Here is a 17,720-nt window from a genome sequence, read left to right as displayed (position 1 = left end):
CCACTGCAGTCTGCCAGGTCGCTCAGTCTCCTCTGTGGTACAGACGTCAAGGCCAAATTATACGTCTTGACACATGCTCATGGACCTCAGTTCACACTTTGTTCTGTCTCTCAGGTTCACCACACTAGCTTCAACAACACCAGCCACGTCCAGTCTCGTCTTCTGCCTCTGGATTTGGATTGCTCTGCTTCCCCATTCCAAGCCAACCTCAGCCATCGTTTCACTCAAGCCTTCAGTCCCCATCCCCATTCCTGGTAGTGTTTGCATTTGGGTCCTAAGTTGAACTGCCACAACACAAGTCCTCACTGAGACCAAGGAAGTAGATCACATCACTCAGCTCTGAGGTCTTCAAACAGGCTTCCTGTCTCTCAGATTCAAATTCAGCATACTACTGTTGATTTATAAAGCTCTGAATGGTTTATGAACCACCCAGACCTCTCAGGTCGCCTGGGACAGGTCTGCTTTGTGTCCCAAGAGTCAACACTAAACATGGTGTTTAGTTTTTATGCAACACATATTTAGAACAAACTCCCATAAAACTGCAGGTCTGCACCAACTCTCACTTCTTTTAAATTAAGACTGAGGACTTTTGTTTTTGCCGCTGCCTTTTATTAAATAAAACATTTATTCATTTCTTTCATTGCACTGTAACTTCTATTCTTGTTTTTTATACCTGTGTTAGTATATTTTTGCTTGTTTTTGTTTTCTAATCTCTGGCTCTTTCATGGCATTTTTAATTGTATTTAAATGTCCTTTTATAATGTACACTTTGTCTCAATGCTTTTAATGTTTCATGTAAAGCACTTTGAAATGCCTTTTGGCCAAAATGTGCTACATTAATAAACTTGCCTTGCCTTTGTGGGTGTTTTGTTTTTTTTAGTTATTTTGTTTCTCTGCAGTTGCTTTGCATCTCTTGTGGTCATTTTGAGTCTTTTCCTGGTCAGTACGTGTTGATTTGAGTGACATTTTGCACATGAAGGCCAGAATGTCCTCAAACACTTTGTACCTCTATGCCCTCATACTACATCTATTGTAATAAGTGATTAATTTTTATGATTTCGGTGGCAGTGACACTTGCTTTCAGTACGTGCAACTGCAAAAATACTGCCCCCTATTGGAGCTAAAATGTTGCAAACAATGAATCCAATTAAGATAACATCACAGTGGTGCTCACACTGTTTAATCTGTACACAACAATGGCTTTATACTTGTGTTTTCTTACCTTCTTCTGCAGCACATTCACTTTGCGCTCCTTGACGTCCAGCATGTCTTTGAGGTCGCTGATCTCTCCATTCTGAGTGCTCTTCTCCTCCGTCAGCTCTGAGATCTGCTGACTCTTTTTAGCCAGGAGGGATTCCTTTTCCTCTAAACGGAGACGCAGTGCATCCACCTGCACACACACACAATAAAAAGTCAGTTGAAACAAATACATACAACCTATGATCAATTTCCATGTGATAAGTAATAGTACCATTACATACAGAAGCAACTTACACTGGCTCCAAATTCATGTTAGGATACACTTTAAAATCTCTCCATGGTCTTGCACCTACACATATCTCAGAACTTCTCACCCCTTTGCAGCACCACCAGACCCCTAACATCCACCCACCGTGGCATATTTGCTGTGCCCTGTTCCTGGAGAAGAAAGCCCAGGGACAGGGCTTTTTCTGGAACAGCTCCTCAGCTTTGAAACAGCTTGCCAGAGGCCATTACACACACTGAGTCTGTTGAAGCTTTGAAGACGCACCTTAAGACCCACTTTTATTCTCCGGCTTTTAATTGCGTTTAACCTCTCTTTCTATTTTTATCTGATTCCCTGAGTTTAATCTGTGTTTAAAGTTGTTTTATGTTAATCTTGTTTCACACATCTCTGCAATTTTATGTCTCTATATATAGCTCTGAATAGTGCTACATAAATGAAATAAGTCTGAACCTAGTGGAAGAGTAACTGTACCTCAGTCTGCAGTATAGCGGCTCTCTGTTCCTTGGCAGTGAGTGACTCTTTCAGGACGTCCACATGTTGTTTACTGTCAGAAAACTGATTGTTCAGAGTCTCCAGTTTGGTCCTGAACGCCAGCAGCTCGCTGTCCTTACGACTCAGATCCTGCTTTACCTGCTCCATCTGAGTGACACACACACACGACATACAGACCCAGTTAGAGTGGGTACTAGAGAAGATGACATGTTGTTAAAATCTACTGAATTCCACAATGAGCTTTACTAAGTGAGCACTCGTTCTAAGGTGTTTGTTAAGGTTTTAGCCATAACTTTATTGTGGAACGCTATATGTAAAGGTCAAAATGTTTAGAAAAAGTCCCAGCCCTCCGGTTTCTAGACCTACGTACTTACCCTACCTACGTGTTTTTACTAAAATATTAGGAAAACCTATTGAATCCAACCCCCTCACAGTTCTTCTAGGTATTCAACCTAAATACTTTGAGGTTCTTGACGTTGGAGATGTGATTTGCTATCTATGGTTCTAATGACAGTTACAGAGTTCAATTAATAGACAAGCAGTAATAGAGTGCCCAGGAATGTTCCTTTGTCTCAAAGTCAACAGGTTTTTTCAATGGGTTTTTGGTTAGATGCCTGAACTAAGGTCTGTGGTTAAGAGTTTGAGAGACTTACATGTTTTCTTCTGCAACATAAAATACATCAATAAATATCTCACTTCTGAACTTTGAAGCGTTTATGTGTCTTAAAAAGGGTGGCTGCTAACAAGTGGCTAAATGAGACTACAGAACGTCATCACACCGAACACGGCTTTACAGCATTATTGGGGTGGCAAAGTTAAATCATGCAACCGTTTATAGCCTAATGTTAGCTTTTTACTTCTGCCAATTGCATTTAGGCTTCAAAAATCATAAAGAAGATTAGATTATCTTAATGAACAAAACATATAATAAACGTTTGGTTGGCACAGAGCTTATTTTCTGCAATAATCCAAAATCCAATGGAAAAAAATCCATTGGCATTTTGAAGAGGGAACCAGGGTGACACTAACTTCCGTGTCACTCTACAGAAAAACGTCATCCCTGGACCATTCTATAGTATTTATCAATTTATATAATAAAAAAATGCCCGTATTTAACCATTCACTGTGCTGTTCTCACTAATCTTTATCAGAAGGCAAAGCCAGTTTTAGCAGCCTCACACAAGTCAGGTGTACACAGAGGTGTTTCTGAAATTTGAAGCCACTTGGGGCTCAGCCCAGAGCTCTTTTTGATGCTTTTCTATGCACTCTGGCACCTTATTTACATTCAAAGTACAGAAAAGGCCAGATGAGATGTGTAATCCCTCCAGCGTGTTCTGGGTCTGCCCTGGAGCCTCCTACCAGTGGGACAGGGTGTGCCCCAGGAGGCATCCTGATCAGATGCCCGAACCACCTCAACTGACCCCTTTCGACAGGAAGGAGCAGCGTCTCTACTCTGAGCTCCCTCCAGACGTCAGAGCTCCTCACCCTATGTTTAAGGCTCAGCCCAACCACCCCACTGAGGAAACTCATTTCGGCTGCTTGTATCTGCAATCTCATTCTTTCGGTCCCTATCCAGAGCTCATGACCATAGGTGAGGGTTGGGACGTGGATGGACCAGTAAATCGAAAACTTTGCCTTCTGGCTCAGCTCCCTCTTCACCGATCAAATAAAGAATTTGATTATATTTCCCGATCTTTGCTCAGCAACAGTTTTGTGTGAAAGAAATTAAAGGCCTGCCTCAAATATACAGTAGACGCCTGTCCCTAATATAGACCCATTGATTTCAGTAATTTAAGCAAATAATAGCCTGGGCTACTAATTGAAGTTTTACGGTAAGCTCTCCTTATCTATATTAATTGAATGAAATGTACAATGAATCGTGAGTGGCCTTCTATAAGGGCCACTGTGTCAGTTTTAGGACATTTTGTGTAAAAGGAAAAACAAGCCATTTTTCTAATCTATCACCTGGAAGGCAAACAAAAATTAGACACACATCAAAGTCAGTGCAGCATTACACACCCATTTATACATATGGTGTACTCCCCAGCTACTGTGTTGTACTGTACAAGAGGGTCAGGGTCGATTCTTTCAGTTATCCCAAAATAATTAAAAGGAAAAACAGTTTAATGTCTACAAGTGACCTTTAGCATCTCAGTGAGCTGACTGGGAGTGAATTTAACATGACAGCTAAAAAGAATGGACCCAAACCACACAGGAGAATTAGTCAAATAAAAAACTCCGCAAACTAATCCAAGCCACTAGTTGAGAGAAACCTCATGCAAGAAGAAAGAGAAGAAGGTTAGAGATATGCAGGCTGTAGCACAGCTGGGCTCTCAGCTTGAAGTCTGTAACTGTAGTTCAGACGGCTTGAAACAAACATTACATTATTGGTCATAGACAGAATGGGAAGCAAAGACCTCCTCATCTGTTTATATGAACAAATAGCACACACAGCGTTGTAAGAGTTAAAGTTGTTTCATGCTGCCTGAACACACTACTGGGATTCTACTGGGATCTACTCAAGCAGCAGCCATTCACCAGTCAACCTGGGAGACGAAAGAGCAAGAGATCAAGAAGCAATGAAACTAAAAGTGACAGCGCAAACAGACAGAGGTGCGTCTCTTACTGCGGACACCTCCAGCTGAAGCTCATTGGCTCGCTGCCTTAGCTCCTCCTTCTCTGACTGGCTGTGAGTGAGCTCTTCCTTCAGCTGCTCAACCTGGCAGGAGAGGAGGGCGTCACCATGACCGCAACACAATCAGCCGCCACATTCGCTGACCACATACGGCATACACAAACACCTCGCATGCTGAAACAGTGCATGAAAACCACCTACTGTACATCCTGTGAGTCAGTCAGTGGTGCAGTTTTAATGGCTATGTCAAACTTTAGCACCATGAATCAGGTGAAATATGAAAACCTAACAGGCTTAAGGTTTTCATACAAGCTGCTAAATGATACAAGCCTGTTAAAGAAATGGGTCTTTAGGAATGAATAATGCTGTGAGAATTATGTTTTTCATGGATAGTCCTGAATTTCTTAACTGTGTGAGGTTTCCAGGGATCTTTACCTCCCCAAAAATCATTTGTATATCAATTACTCATCCTGTATTAGGTTGAATTTAAGAAGAAAACTATTTCTCACATGCCAGCACGGTGAACGAAGAGTCCAAAAACAGAAAAATTTCGTGTGCTCAGTACTTCCCAAACAGACAGCCATTTCCAACAGGGAACTGAACTTGAAGTAATTCTTCTCTATGCTCTCTTCAAAGCCAGACTCCAATGACAAAAACAGTAATTTTACCTCACTGAACACAGGAGCTGCTGGTCTACCACTGCCTCCAACATTTAATGTGTTTGTGTTACTGTGTGACTTTGCTGTTTTGAAGGGTTAGGGTGCTTTCACACCTGCCCTGTTTGGTTCGGTTCAGTCGAACTCAAGTTATTTTGCCCCCTAAGTGTGGTTCATTTGGTCAGGTGTGAGCACAGCAATCACACTCAGGCGCACACCAAAACAACTGGACCGAGACCTTCTTGAAGAGGTGGTCTTGGTCTGGTTCATTTGTGGTGAGAACGTGTTCCGACCTGGATCTGAACCAGCTGCAGTCACATGACACATTGTTTGGGTTAAACATGAGCATGTTACAGTCCTGGAGGATTATTAATGTGCGCCTCCTCCTGTACTGCCTTAATATGCACATTCAGCACATCCAATGCATCAAAACATTGTTTTCTAGTTGGAGCCGCACCTCGTTTTCAAACTGTATGGTTTGACTAAAATGAACAATGACAGCAATATAGTCCTCGATGAGCAGCGCTAAAATCAACCTGCGTAGTTGTCCCTCCATTGTGACGTTAGAAAGTGTCACATTTATCTTGCAAGTGTACCCTTCTTCAACGTCTTGTTTACTTCCTGGATTTTTCCGGCATGGAAATTCTGACCAATCAAGAGCAGCTTTCTCACACAAGGCATTTTATCTAGTCCACTTGTAAATGCTGCCGTGAGAACACGAACCAACTCTAGGCAATTATACAACCAAAGCAAGACAACTCTAGGTCTGAAAGCACCCTTAGATTGGTTTCACCAAAGTCACACAGGAACACATACAAAGTAAATGATCAAGGCAGTGGTAGACCAGCAGCTCCTGTGTTCAGTGAGGTAAAATTACAGTTTTTAACGATGGAGTCTGGCTTTAAAGAGAGCCTAGATAAGTCTCACTTTCCATTCAGTTCCTCCTCATTAAGAGATGTCTGTTTGGGAAGTGCTGAGCATGCGACTGGATAACCGAGATTTTATACTGCACGAGTTGTGTGAAAGTTTGTAAACAGAGTCAAAGGCATGTGAGAAACAAAAGCTTTCTCCAGAAATTCAACGTAACCAAAGTTATGTAATTGATGTATATACGATCAATTGGGAGATCATGTTTTTGGTATCTAACTTAATTGACAAAGACATGAAATATTATAATCCTTATCTAAACTAAAAGTTAAGGATACTTATCAGAACACACTTCTCTCAATCGCTGCTGTTGCTTCCTCGTGCACTCACAAACAGGCCAAATATTGTTTCACAGTCACATGTCCATTGATGGAAACTTACGTGAGCCATTCTACTGTACATGTGAACCAGTGAGTAGTTATCTTAGTTCACGGTTTCTCTTCACTAACAAATTACATGGAGGTTTTTGGTTTTAGTCCCCTGGTGTTAAATTCATTTCAGGCGACAAAAGCTGAGGATGTTGGATGTGGGAAATTTAGTGTTCTACTATAAATGTCTAAGAATGCTAACAATGCTTAAATCAAAGAAAGAAAAGGTAATGTAAAAAAGGAGGTGTAAATTACCTCCTCACACAGAAACCCAGCGCAGACAAAAACAAACACATTTCAACTCAAACAAGCACAAGAAGCAAACAGAGAGAAAACATCGACTGAATTCCTGAACTGTCTCGTCTCCCCACATGACAGAAGTGCTGGTTTGTTTTAATGAGCGTGGCTCCGGCAGGAAACCTTTTTGTTCCTGACACTAAAGTTGTATCCGTCAAGTGTAAAGAAGTCGAGTTATTTTCCAGTGAGCCAAATCCTGAAATCTTTCGAAACATGAAAAGAAAAGCAGAAAATGTGTGTGTGACTGTGTCACCTTGTTCTTCATGAACTTGGAGTGGGATCTGTAGACCTCCATCTGTTTGATCTCCTCCTCCCTCTCCTCGCTGCTCAGAGCTCCGTTGGACTTGAGCATGTTCACCTCCTCCTCCAGCTCTCTTATGCCGCGCTCCATCGAGCTGATCTTTGCATCCTAGCAGGACATCAACATGCACATGTTGAAGGGAGAGGACCAGGTGTGATTCACTGTACCTGCACCATTAATATTACTAAATAATAAAATATATTCCTTTGGTTTTTCTGACGATAAGTGGAGCTGGAAAGTCGATCATAGAAAGTCCATATTAAAGACAACATCAGCTAGATTGAGGGATTGAAGGAACAGAGGTGCCTCCACCAGAGGGAGCAATTAGAGTTATAGTGGGAGCTTTGATAACTGTTTTGGCAGAGTTAGGAAACTCCTCTTCTCTTTTTGTGGCTCTTGCATGTCAGTATATACAGGATATTGAAAATACTGTTTAATAAAATCACACTAAAAAAACATAGCTGTAGGATGTGTTTAAATTTCCAAAAAGCATGTTTGCAACAGATTGTTCATGATCTTTTGACACTACATCTACACAAATACCTCATATTGACATATTTATGCAGGGTCAATTAAAACTGAGACTTTTAAGAATTGTTCACTGACAAGCTTTGCACTGTAAATTTGCTCGGCTATTAAAGCTGGGATATTTTTTCTAATTGAAGAGTACATATCTTATCTTTGTGACTTTAAAATAACTAAAAATATGAACTATTTATGGTTGCTTATTGAATTTTGATATTCTGAAATGGTTTGCCCGCAGTGTATTCATGTGATTTCTTTCTGTTCGGCCAAAATGTTTCCACAGGACACACGCGACATTTCTCTTTCGTACAAGCTCCTAAGTTGCTCAGTTGGCTCAGTGTGAGAGTTCTACACTATGTTAACTCCAGGTCACAGACCGGACAGGGTGTCATGTGACTACACACGCAGTAATACGTTTTAAAGGGGACAGTACAGAAACACACAGTGTGGAAAGTCAAAAAATAACAACAAAATTCCGGACATGGGCAAGATTAGTTGGGTTACAGGTTCTCAATGTCTGTTTCGATTAATTTTTGATTAATTACCCAGCACTCGCAGAATTTTAAGAGAAAAAACTTGCCTTATTATGGGAATAAAGTCTGAATTTTCTGAGAAATAGGTTGTAATGCTACGTGATTAAACTTTATTTTAATACTATACTATAATTATGAGAAAAAAGACGCAGATTAACACCAGAAAGTCTGGTGACATCGTATAAATAGCAACAAAATTAAATCACAACTTTAATCTTGTAATATTATGACTTATTCTTGAAATCCAAGATTTTTTTCTTCAATCTGCAGTCCCTCCAGGACCTCATGGCAAAAAAACATGAATTTGCAGCCCCAAACCCTTGAATTTGCAATTTCCAATTTTGTCAGAAATTGAGCTAAAAATTGCGGCATTTTTATATGTTTTTTTGCGGGAAATTGCATGCGCGACGACTTCCGATCGGCGCAAATATTGCAGACGCTTGAATCTGCGTCAATTATTGCAATCGCAAGATCACAATTTTCTGGAGAGACTGAATTTGGCACTAATACGCCATCGTAATCTTAAACAAATTCCTTGAATTTGATCTGTTTTATTTATTTCTTATTTCCCAAATTGTGATGGATACATTTTGGGACATTTAACAGTTGAGAAATCAACTTGTCTGTGCTCTACAGTAGACAAACTTTGAACTTAGTACATGCAATATGTTCAGTATGTACTGCATGCACAGTGTAGTACAGCGTTGGTGAGGATATTTAGACACAACAGGAAGCTTTGTGCGTAGTCTTCTGCATCGAGTTTTGTATTTCTGAGACAAGCTTCCATGTATTCATCATACTATGATGATTCTGATACAAAGCACAGACACACATTTACATGAACTAATCACCAACGAATGTTTACCTTCATTTCGATGACTGTCTGCAAGGCCTTGGTCTTCGTTGATTCTGGAGCTGCTTCGTATCTCCTGTGCAGCTCCTGAGAGACACAGACACCACGGTGGTCAGCGGAGGACAGAGAGGGAGACACAGAGGGGTACAGTGAGGGAGGAGAAGGTCGCGGGCCGGGACAGAAGGCGACAGCGGCTGGCGGAGAGGGATGGAGGGAAGGCTGAATGGCTGGTGTAGGCTGTGGAGCGGGAGCAGGGAAGGACGGCGAGTGCTGGAGGGAAGGATGGACAGAGGAGGCGACGACAAAAGAGGGATAGTGGGGAGGACAGGAGGAGGGGAGGACGACGGGGTGGACAGGGTGGCGATGGGAACGAGGGGAAGGTGCAGGGAAGGAGGGAGAGGAGCACAGTTGGTGATGGCGTGAGGGGGAGAAAGGAGGTGAGGGTTGAAAGGAGGGAGACACATGGAAAGGAGGTGGGATAGGGATGGAGGGGGAAACTGGGAATGAGGGGGAGATGGGGATGGAGGGGGAGGCGGGAATAACACGTCTCCCTCTCGTAGAGGCGCTGGCTTTTAGCCTCCTTGGGTCGATCCGTCCATCCCACATCCTTCCAACTGTGAGGAACGCTGCTAACTAAGCTTACAGTGTTTCAGCCTCAGATGCGAATGAATGATCGAATCTGACAGCCTGAAATGATGCTAATTAAATTAATGAAGCCTTTAGGTTCAAATGAAATCTAAAATGGTCTCCAATCTAAAAAAGAGTCCTAATTAAACAAAACAATTCCATTCAAATGAATAAATCCAGTCTTCCAATGCTACAGAGTGCCAGTTTTAATCTGCAGCTGCATACAGTCATATCATCCCTAACAAAAAACCCTGCACGAATTTGGTCAGTCTACACTATATTTCTACTCCTAAAATTCTCCAGATTCTCGAAAAATTCTCCAAAGTTCAACTACCCTTATTTACTAAGCTACATGCAACAAAATGTTATCTGTCTGACTGTGGTTACCACATCACAACTCACTGGTCAAATGAAGTGAGAGCACGGGAGGGTAGAAAGAAGGGGGAGTGTGCTGGTGGATATAAAAGGCACAAAAAGAGAGTGAAAGGACCGGGAGGAAGAGTACGAGAAAGGGAGGGAATAAAAAGCAGAGGGGAGGACGTAGCAGCGTATGCATCACTGCTTTTCTTTGGAGGAAACACACTTAGAGGCCAACAAAGGCAGCTGATGCAAGAGCCGGGAGCCACTAAACACACATATGTGAACAGGACAGTAGGGTGCTGTGGCTCCAGGTGCTAGTCAGGCACTTCTCATTCACTGGTCATACAGTGAGGCTGTGATCATGTTACGTATGCGCTGCAAGCTGTCCTGTGTCATATGACGAGAGTGAAGGAGGAAGTCTGGTCACACAGGAAGAAGAAGGTAGATGCTAGAATATTCCCAACGAATGACAGTGTTTCGCCTAGTCTTGCCCTACTGTGCTGTGATTGGCTAGTTTTAACCCTAATCTCATTGCCCTGACCCTGACCTTGACACACCAATCACAGCATGTGATCACAGCATATTAGGACCTAACCAGATGAATATCTCTGATTGGTGGGTACGTTCTAGCACAGTGGTTACCCAATCGTCCATGGGGTCCAGATTTGTCCTTTAGTCGTTAGTTCGAGTTCCAACAGTTTAATAAATTCAGTGTCATACTTGTGTTTGGCCATGTTATCAAGCTAGTTTGCTATCTCTGTCAAATAGCTGTCTGTTCGTCACTCACTCTACTGCAGGAAACGGCACTTCAAAGTAAAAACTCGGTGGTGGAAATTTACTGTATTTAAAAATAAAGTGTGTTTTTTACAAATTTGGCACATTCAAGGGTCACTTGCCGTCCATTCAGAGTGGACCCTCGACCCACTGTTGAACTTTGACCCACCAGTTGGTAACTACGGTTCTAGCATTTACCTATAAAGAGCGACTAAGTCTGTGTTGGGCAATCTTGGAGCCTATTGGCTATCAAATTGATGATGACAGAGCCCCTGGGGACAACAGCCATTATTTCAGGAGATCTGGAGCATGTTCAATGTCAAAACAGTCTGCACTGTTTTGCTATACTTTCCAGGTTTAACAACATCTTTCCTTGAAATAGCTTGCAACAGTGTGCAATGGGCTTTGAGGTATGTTTTCTCCCATTTGGTGGGTGTGTCAAAGGTGTACCCAATCAGCAGCAACATCTTTATAAACCAAATTCCTGGTAGAGCTTTACTTATTGTACATACAATTTTTGTTTTAGTTCCACACTTAATTTGGCAATGTCAACGTAAGTTTTCCCATGTCAAAAAAGCCATTTTATTGAAAACCATCTTTCCATTGAACTGAATTAAACCCTGTCATATTAAACGGCAGTGTGCCTGCGACGCACAGGGTGTTCAACACACCACTGTTTCTGTTGTAATTAAGGTTTCGCTATGTTTTGTCAGGGCTGAATGCATCCCCACTGTAGCGAGCAGATATCCAGGCAAAGATTTTGGCTAATAAACAAATATCTTAATATGAATGTGGAAAATATTTTAGAAGAAGACAAGCTCAATCACTGTCAGACCATATCCAATGGGTTCCATGATTGTATTTCAGCCAATGTGTTCAGCCTTTCCACACAGACTGTTTACCTGTCCCACAGACGTGATTGGTCAAATACGGGGACTACATACACAAACTGGAACACTTCTAATACCGAAATGTTGTCCCATTATCTACAGATTCGGCATACAAACACATAACTGTTTATGGAGATTATGCTTAGGGAGGCAGGTCACAGTGATTCTCGTTATGTGCAAGATATTATGGAACCAATTCATAAGATATTATACATTTGTATAAGGATATCTTTTAAAATGCCATGAATACATATGACCATACACATTCTCATACACACACACACACTCAGATGTTCCCTTGTTTGGTAATCATTCCCTAGGGAGTGTTATAGGTGAAATCAAGAACTGATACAGCCATTGCAAATTATGGAGGAAATGAAAGGCTGTAATGATATAGTCTCATCAGCAAAAGAATATGCAATTTTAAATTTAATAACTACTTAATCTTTTAATCTAAATCCCACTGAATCAGCTCCATCCCCACCAGGGACATTTCTGGAGATGTTTTAAAGTGGCTGCAGGGAGTTAACAGGACTGGTTTGTTAATTAGTGAAATGAACAATGTCCAAAAAAAGTGTCAGCCACTCAGCAGGAAGTCTGCACGACAAATACACAAGAGACACCTCTACAGTCATTTACTTCTGTAATTTTCACATTAACCTCCACTGATATCTTCCAGGTATTGCGTTATCTTATTCCGGTTTCTCTGAGGTGTTTTCTGCTTTGCAATTAATGATGTGTGTTTCAAACACTGTCAGAAAACAGAATCTCTGTCCAGCACAATGATGCAATGGAAAGCAACACAGGCCAGAACATGTGCTATGAGAGTAGGAACAATCCTAATTAGGTCTTGAACCCTTTCTGAAAGAAAATCATCTGTCAGCCTATGTCTCTCTCTCTCAGTCATTTGCTGCCTATGATAAATTTAATGATGCATCATTGGCTCTTGTGCGTGAATATTTCTCCCTCACAGCTGTGGCTCATAGTACATTTGAAGCCAGTCATAAAAGGCTGGTCTGAGATCAGTTATTTTGTATATTTTTCAGTGTAAATGAAACAGTTGTCAACCTGGTGGCTCTTAACAAGGCAAGTTAAAAGTTTAAAGGTCCAGTGTGTATGATTTAGGGGGATATACTGGCAGGAATGGTATATAATATAATAAGGATGTTTTCTTCAGTGCATAATCACTTGTAAATAAGAATCATTGTGTTTTCATTACCTTATAATGAACTATTTATATATGCACAGGGAGCTGGTCCTCGTCAACAGAGACCACCATGTTGGACTACAATGGTTCTACAGTAGCCCAGAATGGACAAACCAAGCACAGGCCTAGATAGGGCCATTTGCATCTTCTCATTTTTGCATTAGCCACCTTAGCTAGCAGCCCCTGGGGACAAGTGGCTTGGAAAACACTGTTTTTTTTTTTGTTTGTTTGTTTTTTTTAAATAAAACTGCTTTATTTGGTGTTTTTACAGCTTAAGTTACCTGTCTGTTTGTTTTTGAGAAGAAGAGACCCCTGTGGATGATTTGGCTCACAATTAAGACCTCCTAAATATCTGGATCTAAAGTTATTAAAGAAAAAATGTGAGCATACTGTAGCAGGTGCTGGGCTAGCAGCCTGTCTGCGACGTGCCAAACAGCGTTGAAGAAACACTGATTTGTGATGTGAAACTAATTTAATTTATTTACTGCGTTTTTACTGGTTTTAATTACCCAGTCCGTATGTTTTAGAAATAAAGGGACCTCAGCGAATAGCTCAGCTCCCTGTAAAAACCTTCTTAACAGTGAACACTTAAGGAATTCTAACCAGGCGAAGTTTCAGCTGGTTGCAATGTGCAATCTTCACCACTAGGTGCCACTAAATCCCCCTAAATCTGACACACTGTTCCTTTAAAATAAACACTATTGCTGTGAATTCCTCACATTGCGTCGAAAGCACAGATTATTTTGTATATAGGTATTAGGGGTGGGGGGAAAAATCCATACAGCATAGTATCGCAATATTTTTGTGTGGCAATACTGTATCGTCAGACAGTGCCAAGTATATTTCTTTTGGGTTTTTGGTGTTATTGGTATTAATAATTTGTAAGTATTGAAGTTTTTTGGTCTTTATTGGTGGTTGGGTTTATTTTGGGTTTTTAAACGGTATGGAGTTAAGGTCCCCCCCCCCTTATATTTCTATGTGGGCTAGCCTATGTGTGTGTGTGTATATATACATATATATATATATATATATATATACATACACATATATATACCCCTTCTTTTGTGTCATTCGAGAGGTCAGGTTTGTTCAGTTCAGACTTCTGTTGCTGTATTGTTTTGCTGACCTCAATTTAGTTAAAGGGCCCTGAGTAATATTTTTGTTGATACTTTCCCTTTGCTTATGTATTTTAAACATTAAGAGTTTGTTGCTGTATGAATTGATTTGGCTAAATAAAGCCGTAAAATTCTAAAATGAAGCTTGTGTGCCTGTCTTTACTGCTTGGTCCCTAACAGATGAACATTAGATAGCACAAGTTTTCCTTTAAAGACATAGTATACAGTTTAAAAAGGTGATAATTCAAAATATATTGCAATATATTTTATCACAATACTCAGCATATCGCAACACATTTAAAATCACAATAATATTGCATCATGATAATATCATATCTTGGAGCCTTTGGTGATTCCCACTCTGAATAGGTACGGGCTATGCCAGATACTTACACCAATTACATAATTATTATCACACACATATTGTTATACTGTACGTTAGTTTGCACACTGATACATCAGTGTACTTGTTGTCTGCCTGATGTGTTTTATGCATTTCACATGCTTCATGTGAGACATGAGCAGGTGCTTATAGTATTGAAAGAATCTCGCACAGTCTCCTACACTTGTAGTTATCAGGAATGTATGGGGAACAACATTTGGTGCAGGCACCTTCATCAGGTTATTTCAGGTGCAGATGGAGAAAACAAATTTCCTTCCTTGGAGGACAAAAGCTATCTATCAATCATTGATTAATAAACATTTCAATTTCAACCATTCAACTCAATTTTTTAATTTACTCTATTCCATTTACTTATCATCTCATTAAACTTTCCAATGACTTACAGTTTGGAAAATCAACTTGAAAACCTGTCCCTCTCTGATTTTTTGTTGCTCATTAACAAAATTTTACCGCTAGAGGGAGCTGTTGTATAAAACAGCAAACGTGAACAAAGCTGAGAGACGTGTTTGAAAAGAGACAAAGCAGAAAAAATGGGATAAAGTGTGCATTCCTGTGTGTTTGTGCGTGCGTTGATGTTTCTGTGTTGTATTAAAACTGAATCATGAGCCATGAGGGGACGCAGCCAAGGGCCTTGCCTGGATATGACACAGTTTGATTTGCACACACTCACATCTGGCCGTACACAAAGACACACACCCAAACACATGGGAATGCTTGAATGCACTTTGTTTCTCCTTGGCCAGTCACACACCTCTCTGAGTTGTAGCATCTCTTTGTCTTTTTGCTCCAGTAGGCCCTCCAGCTGGTGGATGGTCATCTCAGCGTCGGCCAGTCGCCTCGTTCGTTCATGGTCTTCTTCAGTTGCCCGTGACGACAGGCCTTTGCTCTGCAACATTTCCAGTAACTTCTTTATGGATTCATCCCTGTTAGAAAAGAAAGGAATAGATTTAAAGCCACACTTTAAATGCTGGCAGCCTGAAATTGCAGCAAGAGGCCCCTGAAACTCATACAACAGTAAATTTCCCACTTCACCTGGCAGTCAGTGTGTGTTTCTGTGTGTCTATCCTCAGCTCCATTTCTTCCACAGTCTTCCTCAGGAGGAAGAGCTCTTTCACCTGACGCTCGTACTCGCCATGGAGACGCAGGAAGTTCTCCTCTGTCATTTCCTGAGGGGGGATGGGCTGGTTTCCCAAGAGACCGGACTCTGAGTAATCGGACTGGAAGAGCTGGTTGAGGTCTCGCTGGATTCTGAGCTCATCTTGTAGAGCCTGGATGGTGCACTGCAAATGCTGGAAAGAGAGACAAAAGTCACATTTAGAGTTATAAATGTAAGAGATCAACAGGAGTGTGTGTGTGTGTGTGTGTGTGTGTGTGTGTGTATGTGTGTGTGTGGATGTTGTGTGCAAAGTAAGATTTCAAAAGCAAAACAGGACTATAAAACATTAGCAAAGGTCTGAAATGGTTGTTAATCAGTACCAACAATCTAACATTTACTGTCCCAGAAACTGAAATGTTGGGCTTTCCAAACTTTCAAAGCTATTACTGTCTAACAACCCAGGCGCCAGGCCCCTAAAGGCCCTCAGTTCAATGTGTGTCAGCTGGTTTGTAAAGTTGGACATCACTTGGGGGCATCTGCTACAGTGATGCTGGCTTTGTAGCAGTAGCAAGGATGCCATATTTCCACCCACTTTTGAGGTGTTCTAGCCATGTCTGACCGGAAAACAACCCGCAGTGAACCAAAAGCATGTCTGCCAGGTTACTTGGGGGCATTCTGGGATCACCAGGAGGAGCAGAGGTAAGTTACAGGGTAAAACGACATTGTGTCTGCTCTGCACACACTGTTTTCACTGCAAACCTGATATTGCCTGAGTCCAGACCTTTGAATCCGCCCTTGTGACCGAGTTTGAATATACTGATTCGTCTGGCATTGTAACATAGAACAGCTGCTGTCTACAACGGCTGAAAAAAAGTGATCCAATGAGCGCCGCAGGAGGATTAGCAAATCAGTGCAACATCCAGGAGGGGGTGCACCTAAACCAATGAGGAGTCGTAACAACAATGGCAACTGCAACAGAAAAGATAGACGATTATACTAAAGCTGTTCTAAATCAATATGTATCTCAATATCATTCTATATCAGTTTCACAGAATTCAGACTGGAGTTAACAAGTTACATGTAAACAGAGTTACGGGAGACCCGAAAAAATATATGACAAAAGTCACACATCATAGTTATATGTCCAACACATGGGAGAGTGATCAGCACAGGGTAGACTATGACTGTTTAAGTCTCAGCCTAAAACACCTCCGCCCAACGTGGGGCTCGAACCCACGACCCTGAGATTAAGAGTCTCATGCTCTACCGACTGAGCTAGCCGGGCTGCTTCTGACTGAAAAATGGGTCAGAATTCAGAGCTGCATTAATTCTAATGGGTTGAAAACTTGCACCCGGTTGGATTTTGTGGGTATACTTTCCGAAATATTGCTGGTTTTGTTGTGTTGGTGACACAGTCTGCTACCTGATCAGCTCATCTGTGCAGCTCAGTCAACGTTGTACAGTTAATTAGGCCGTTTTTTATAGTCTCATTATTTTGTCCAGTCAGTGTGCTATACATATTGCCTGGTCCAGACCTTTGAATTCATAAAAAAGAGAGATATCTGTATCGCTAAACAAGAGGAATGAAGCCTGCAAGTAAAACCTATGTCAGGAGTGGGATTGGAACCCACGCCTCCATTTGGAGACCAGAATTCCCTTTCACTCAGGAAGGCGTCAATCCTTGAGTCTGGCGCCTTAGACCACTCGGCCATCCTGACAACTGATGAGCTAGTGTCACAAGTTACATGTAAATAAAACTTGCAGGATTACAGACTTACAGGAGAGTTGGAAAATTTACTACAAAACCCATAAAGTAAGCTTTCATTGGGTGTTTTTCAAAGTCAAGGATCTCTTGGGAGGACGGGTCCTCCCAAGGAAGGATCCTGCAGAGGCAAGGCAAGAGTCCTTCCTAGCATTCAGTGAACACACATTGGAACAGGCTAACAAGTGTCCCAAGGTGAACTTCATTAACCCTCAGCAGACTGAGGAGGTTTCAGGATACTGTGATAATTTTGAGACTTTCTAATGTTGTTGTACAATGTTATCAAATGTGGAGGGGGGTTGATGACAAAGCATCCATCAAATTAGGCCATTTAAGAATCCTTCCTTGACTTTGAGAAAGACAAGTCAGCTTTCAAGGCTGTAACACATTGCAGTTTTTTGTCCAACAAATCC

The 17,720-nt window shown here is 41.4% G+C and overlaps 1 protein-coding gene and 2 non-coding genes across 11 annotated transcripts in view; all 3 read right to left on the bottom strand.

Moving 5' to 3' along the window:
* LOC117249617 (ELKS/Rab6-interacting/CAST family member 1-like) overlaps positions 1-17,720 on the bottom strand; it is a 216,466-nt gene that overhangs the window by 153,542 nt on the left and 45,204 nt on the right. For 5 of the 9 annotated variants that reach the window (XR_013490432.1, XR_013490433.1, XM_078165427.1 and 2 more), the window contains exons 5-10: positions 15,482-15,738; positions 15,201-15,372; positions 9,086-9,160; positions 7,115-7,270; positions 1,958-2,125; positions 1,223-1,390 (exon numbers count right to left, since the gene is read on the bottom strand). Coding sequence is in view for 6 of the 9 variants with exons in the window: in XM_078165427.1 (XP_078021553.1) it covers positions 1,223-1,390; positions 1,958-2,125; positions 7,115-7,270; positions 9,086-9,160; positions 15,201-15,372; positions 15,482-15,738 (996 nt within the window). In the remaining 3 variants the exon portion in view is untranslated. Of the gene's footprint in view, positions 1-1,222; positions 1,391-1,957; positions 2,126-4,604; positions 4,698-7,114; positions 7,271-9,085; positions 9,161-15,200; positions 15,373-15,481; positions 15,739-17,720 lie in introns of all 9 variants that reach the window. The other 4 variants (XR_013490431.1, XM_078165426.1, XM_078165428.1 and 1 more) reach the window with 1 other exon arrangement.
* Positions 16,758-16,830, bottom strand: trnak-cuu (transfer RNA lysine (anticodon CUU)). The gene has a single exon. It is a non-coding gene; the product is annotated as a tRNA-Lys (tRNA).
* trnal-caa (transfer RNA leucine (anticodon CAA)) lies at positions 17,152-17,263 on the bottom strand. Its single transcript has 2 exons — positions 17,226-17,263; positions 17,152-17,197 (listed from the first exon to the last, which is right to left on the bottom strand). It is a non-coding gene; the product is annotated as a tRNA-Leu (tRNA).

This window comes from Epinephelus lanceolatus, chromosome 23, assembly GCF_041903045.1.
Source record: "Epinephelus lanceolatus isolate andai-2023 chromosome 23, ASM4190304v1, whole genome shotgun sequence".
NCBI lineage: Eukaryota > Metazoa > Chordata > Actinopteri > Perciformes > Serranidae > Epinephelus > Epinephelus lanceolatus.
This window is presented reverse-complemented; position numbering and strand designations above follow the sequence as displayed.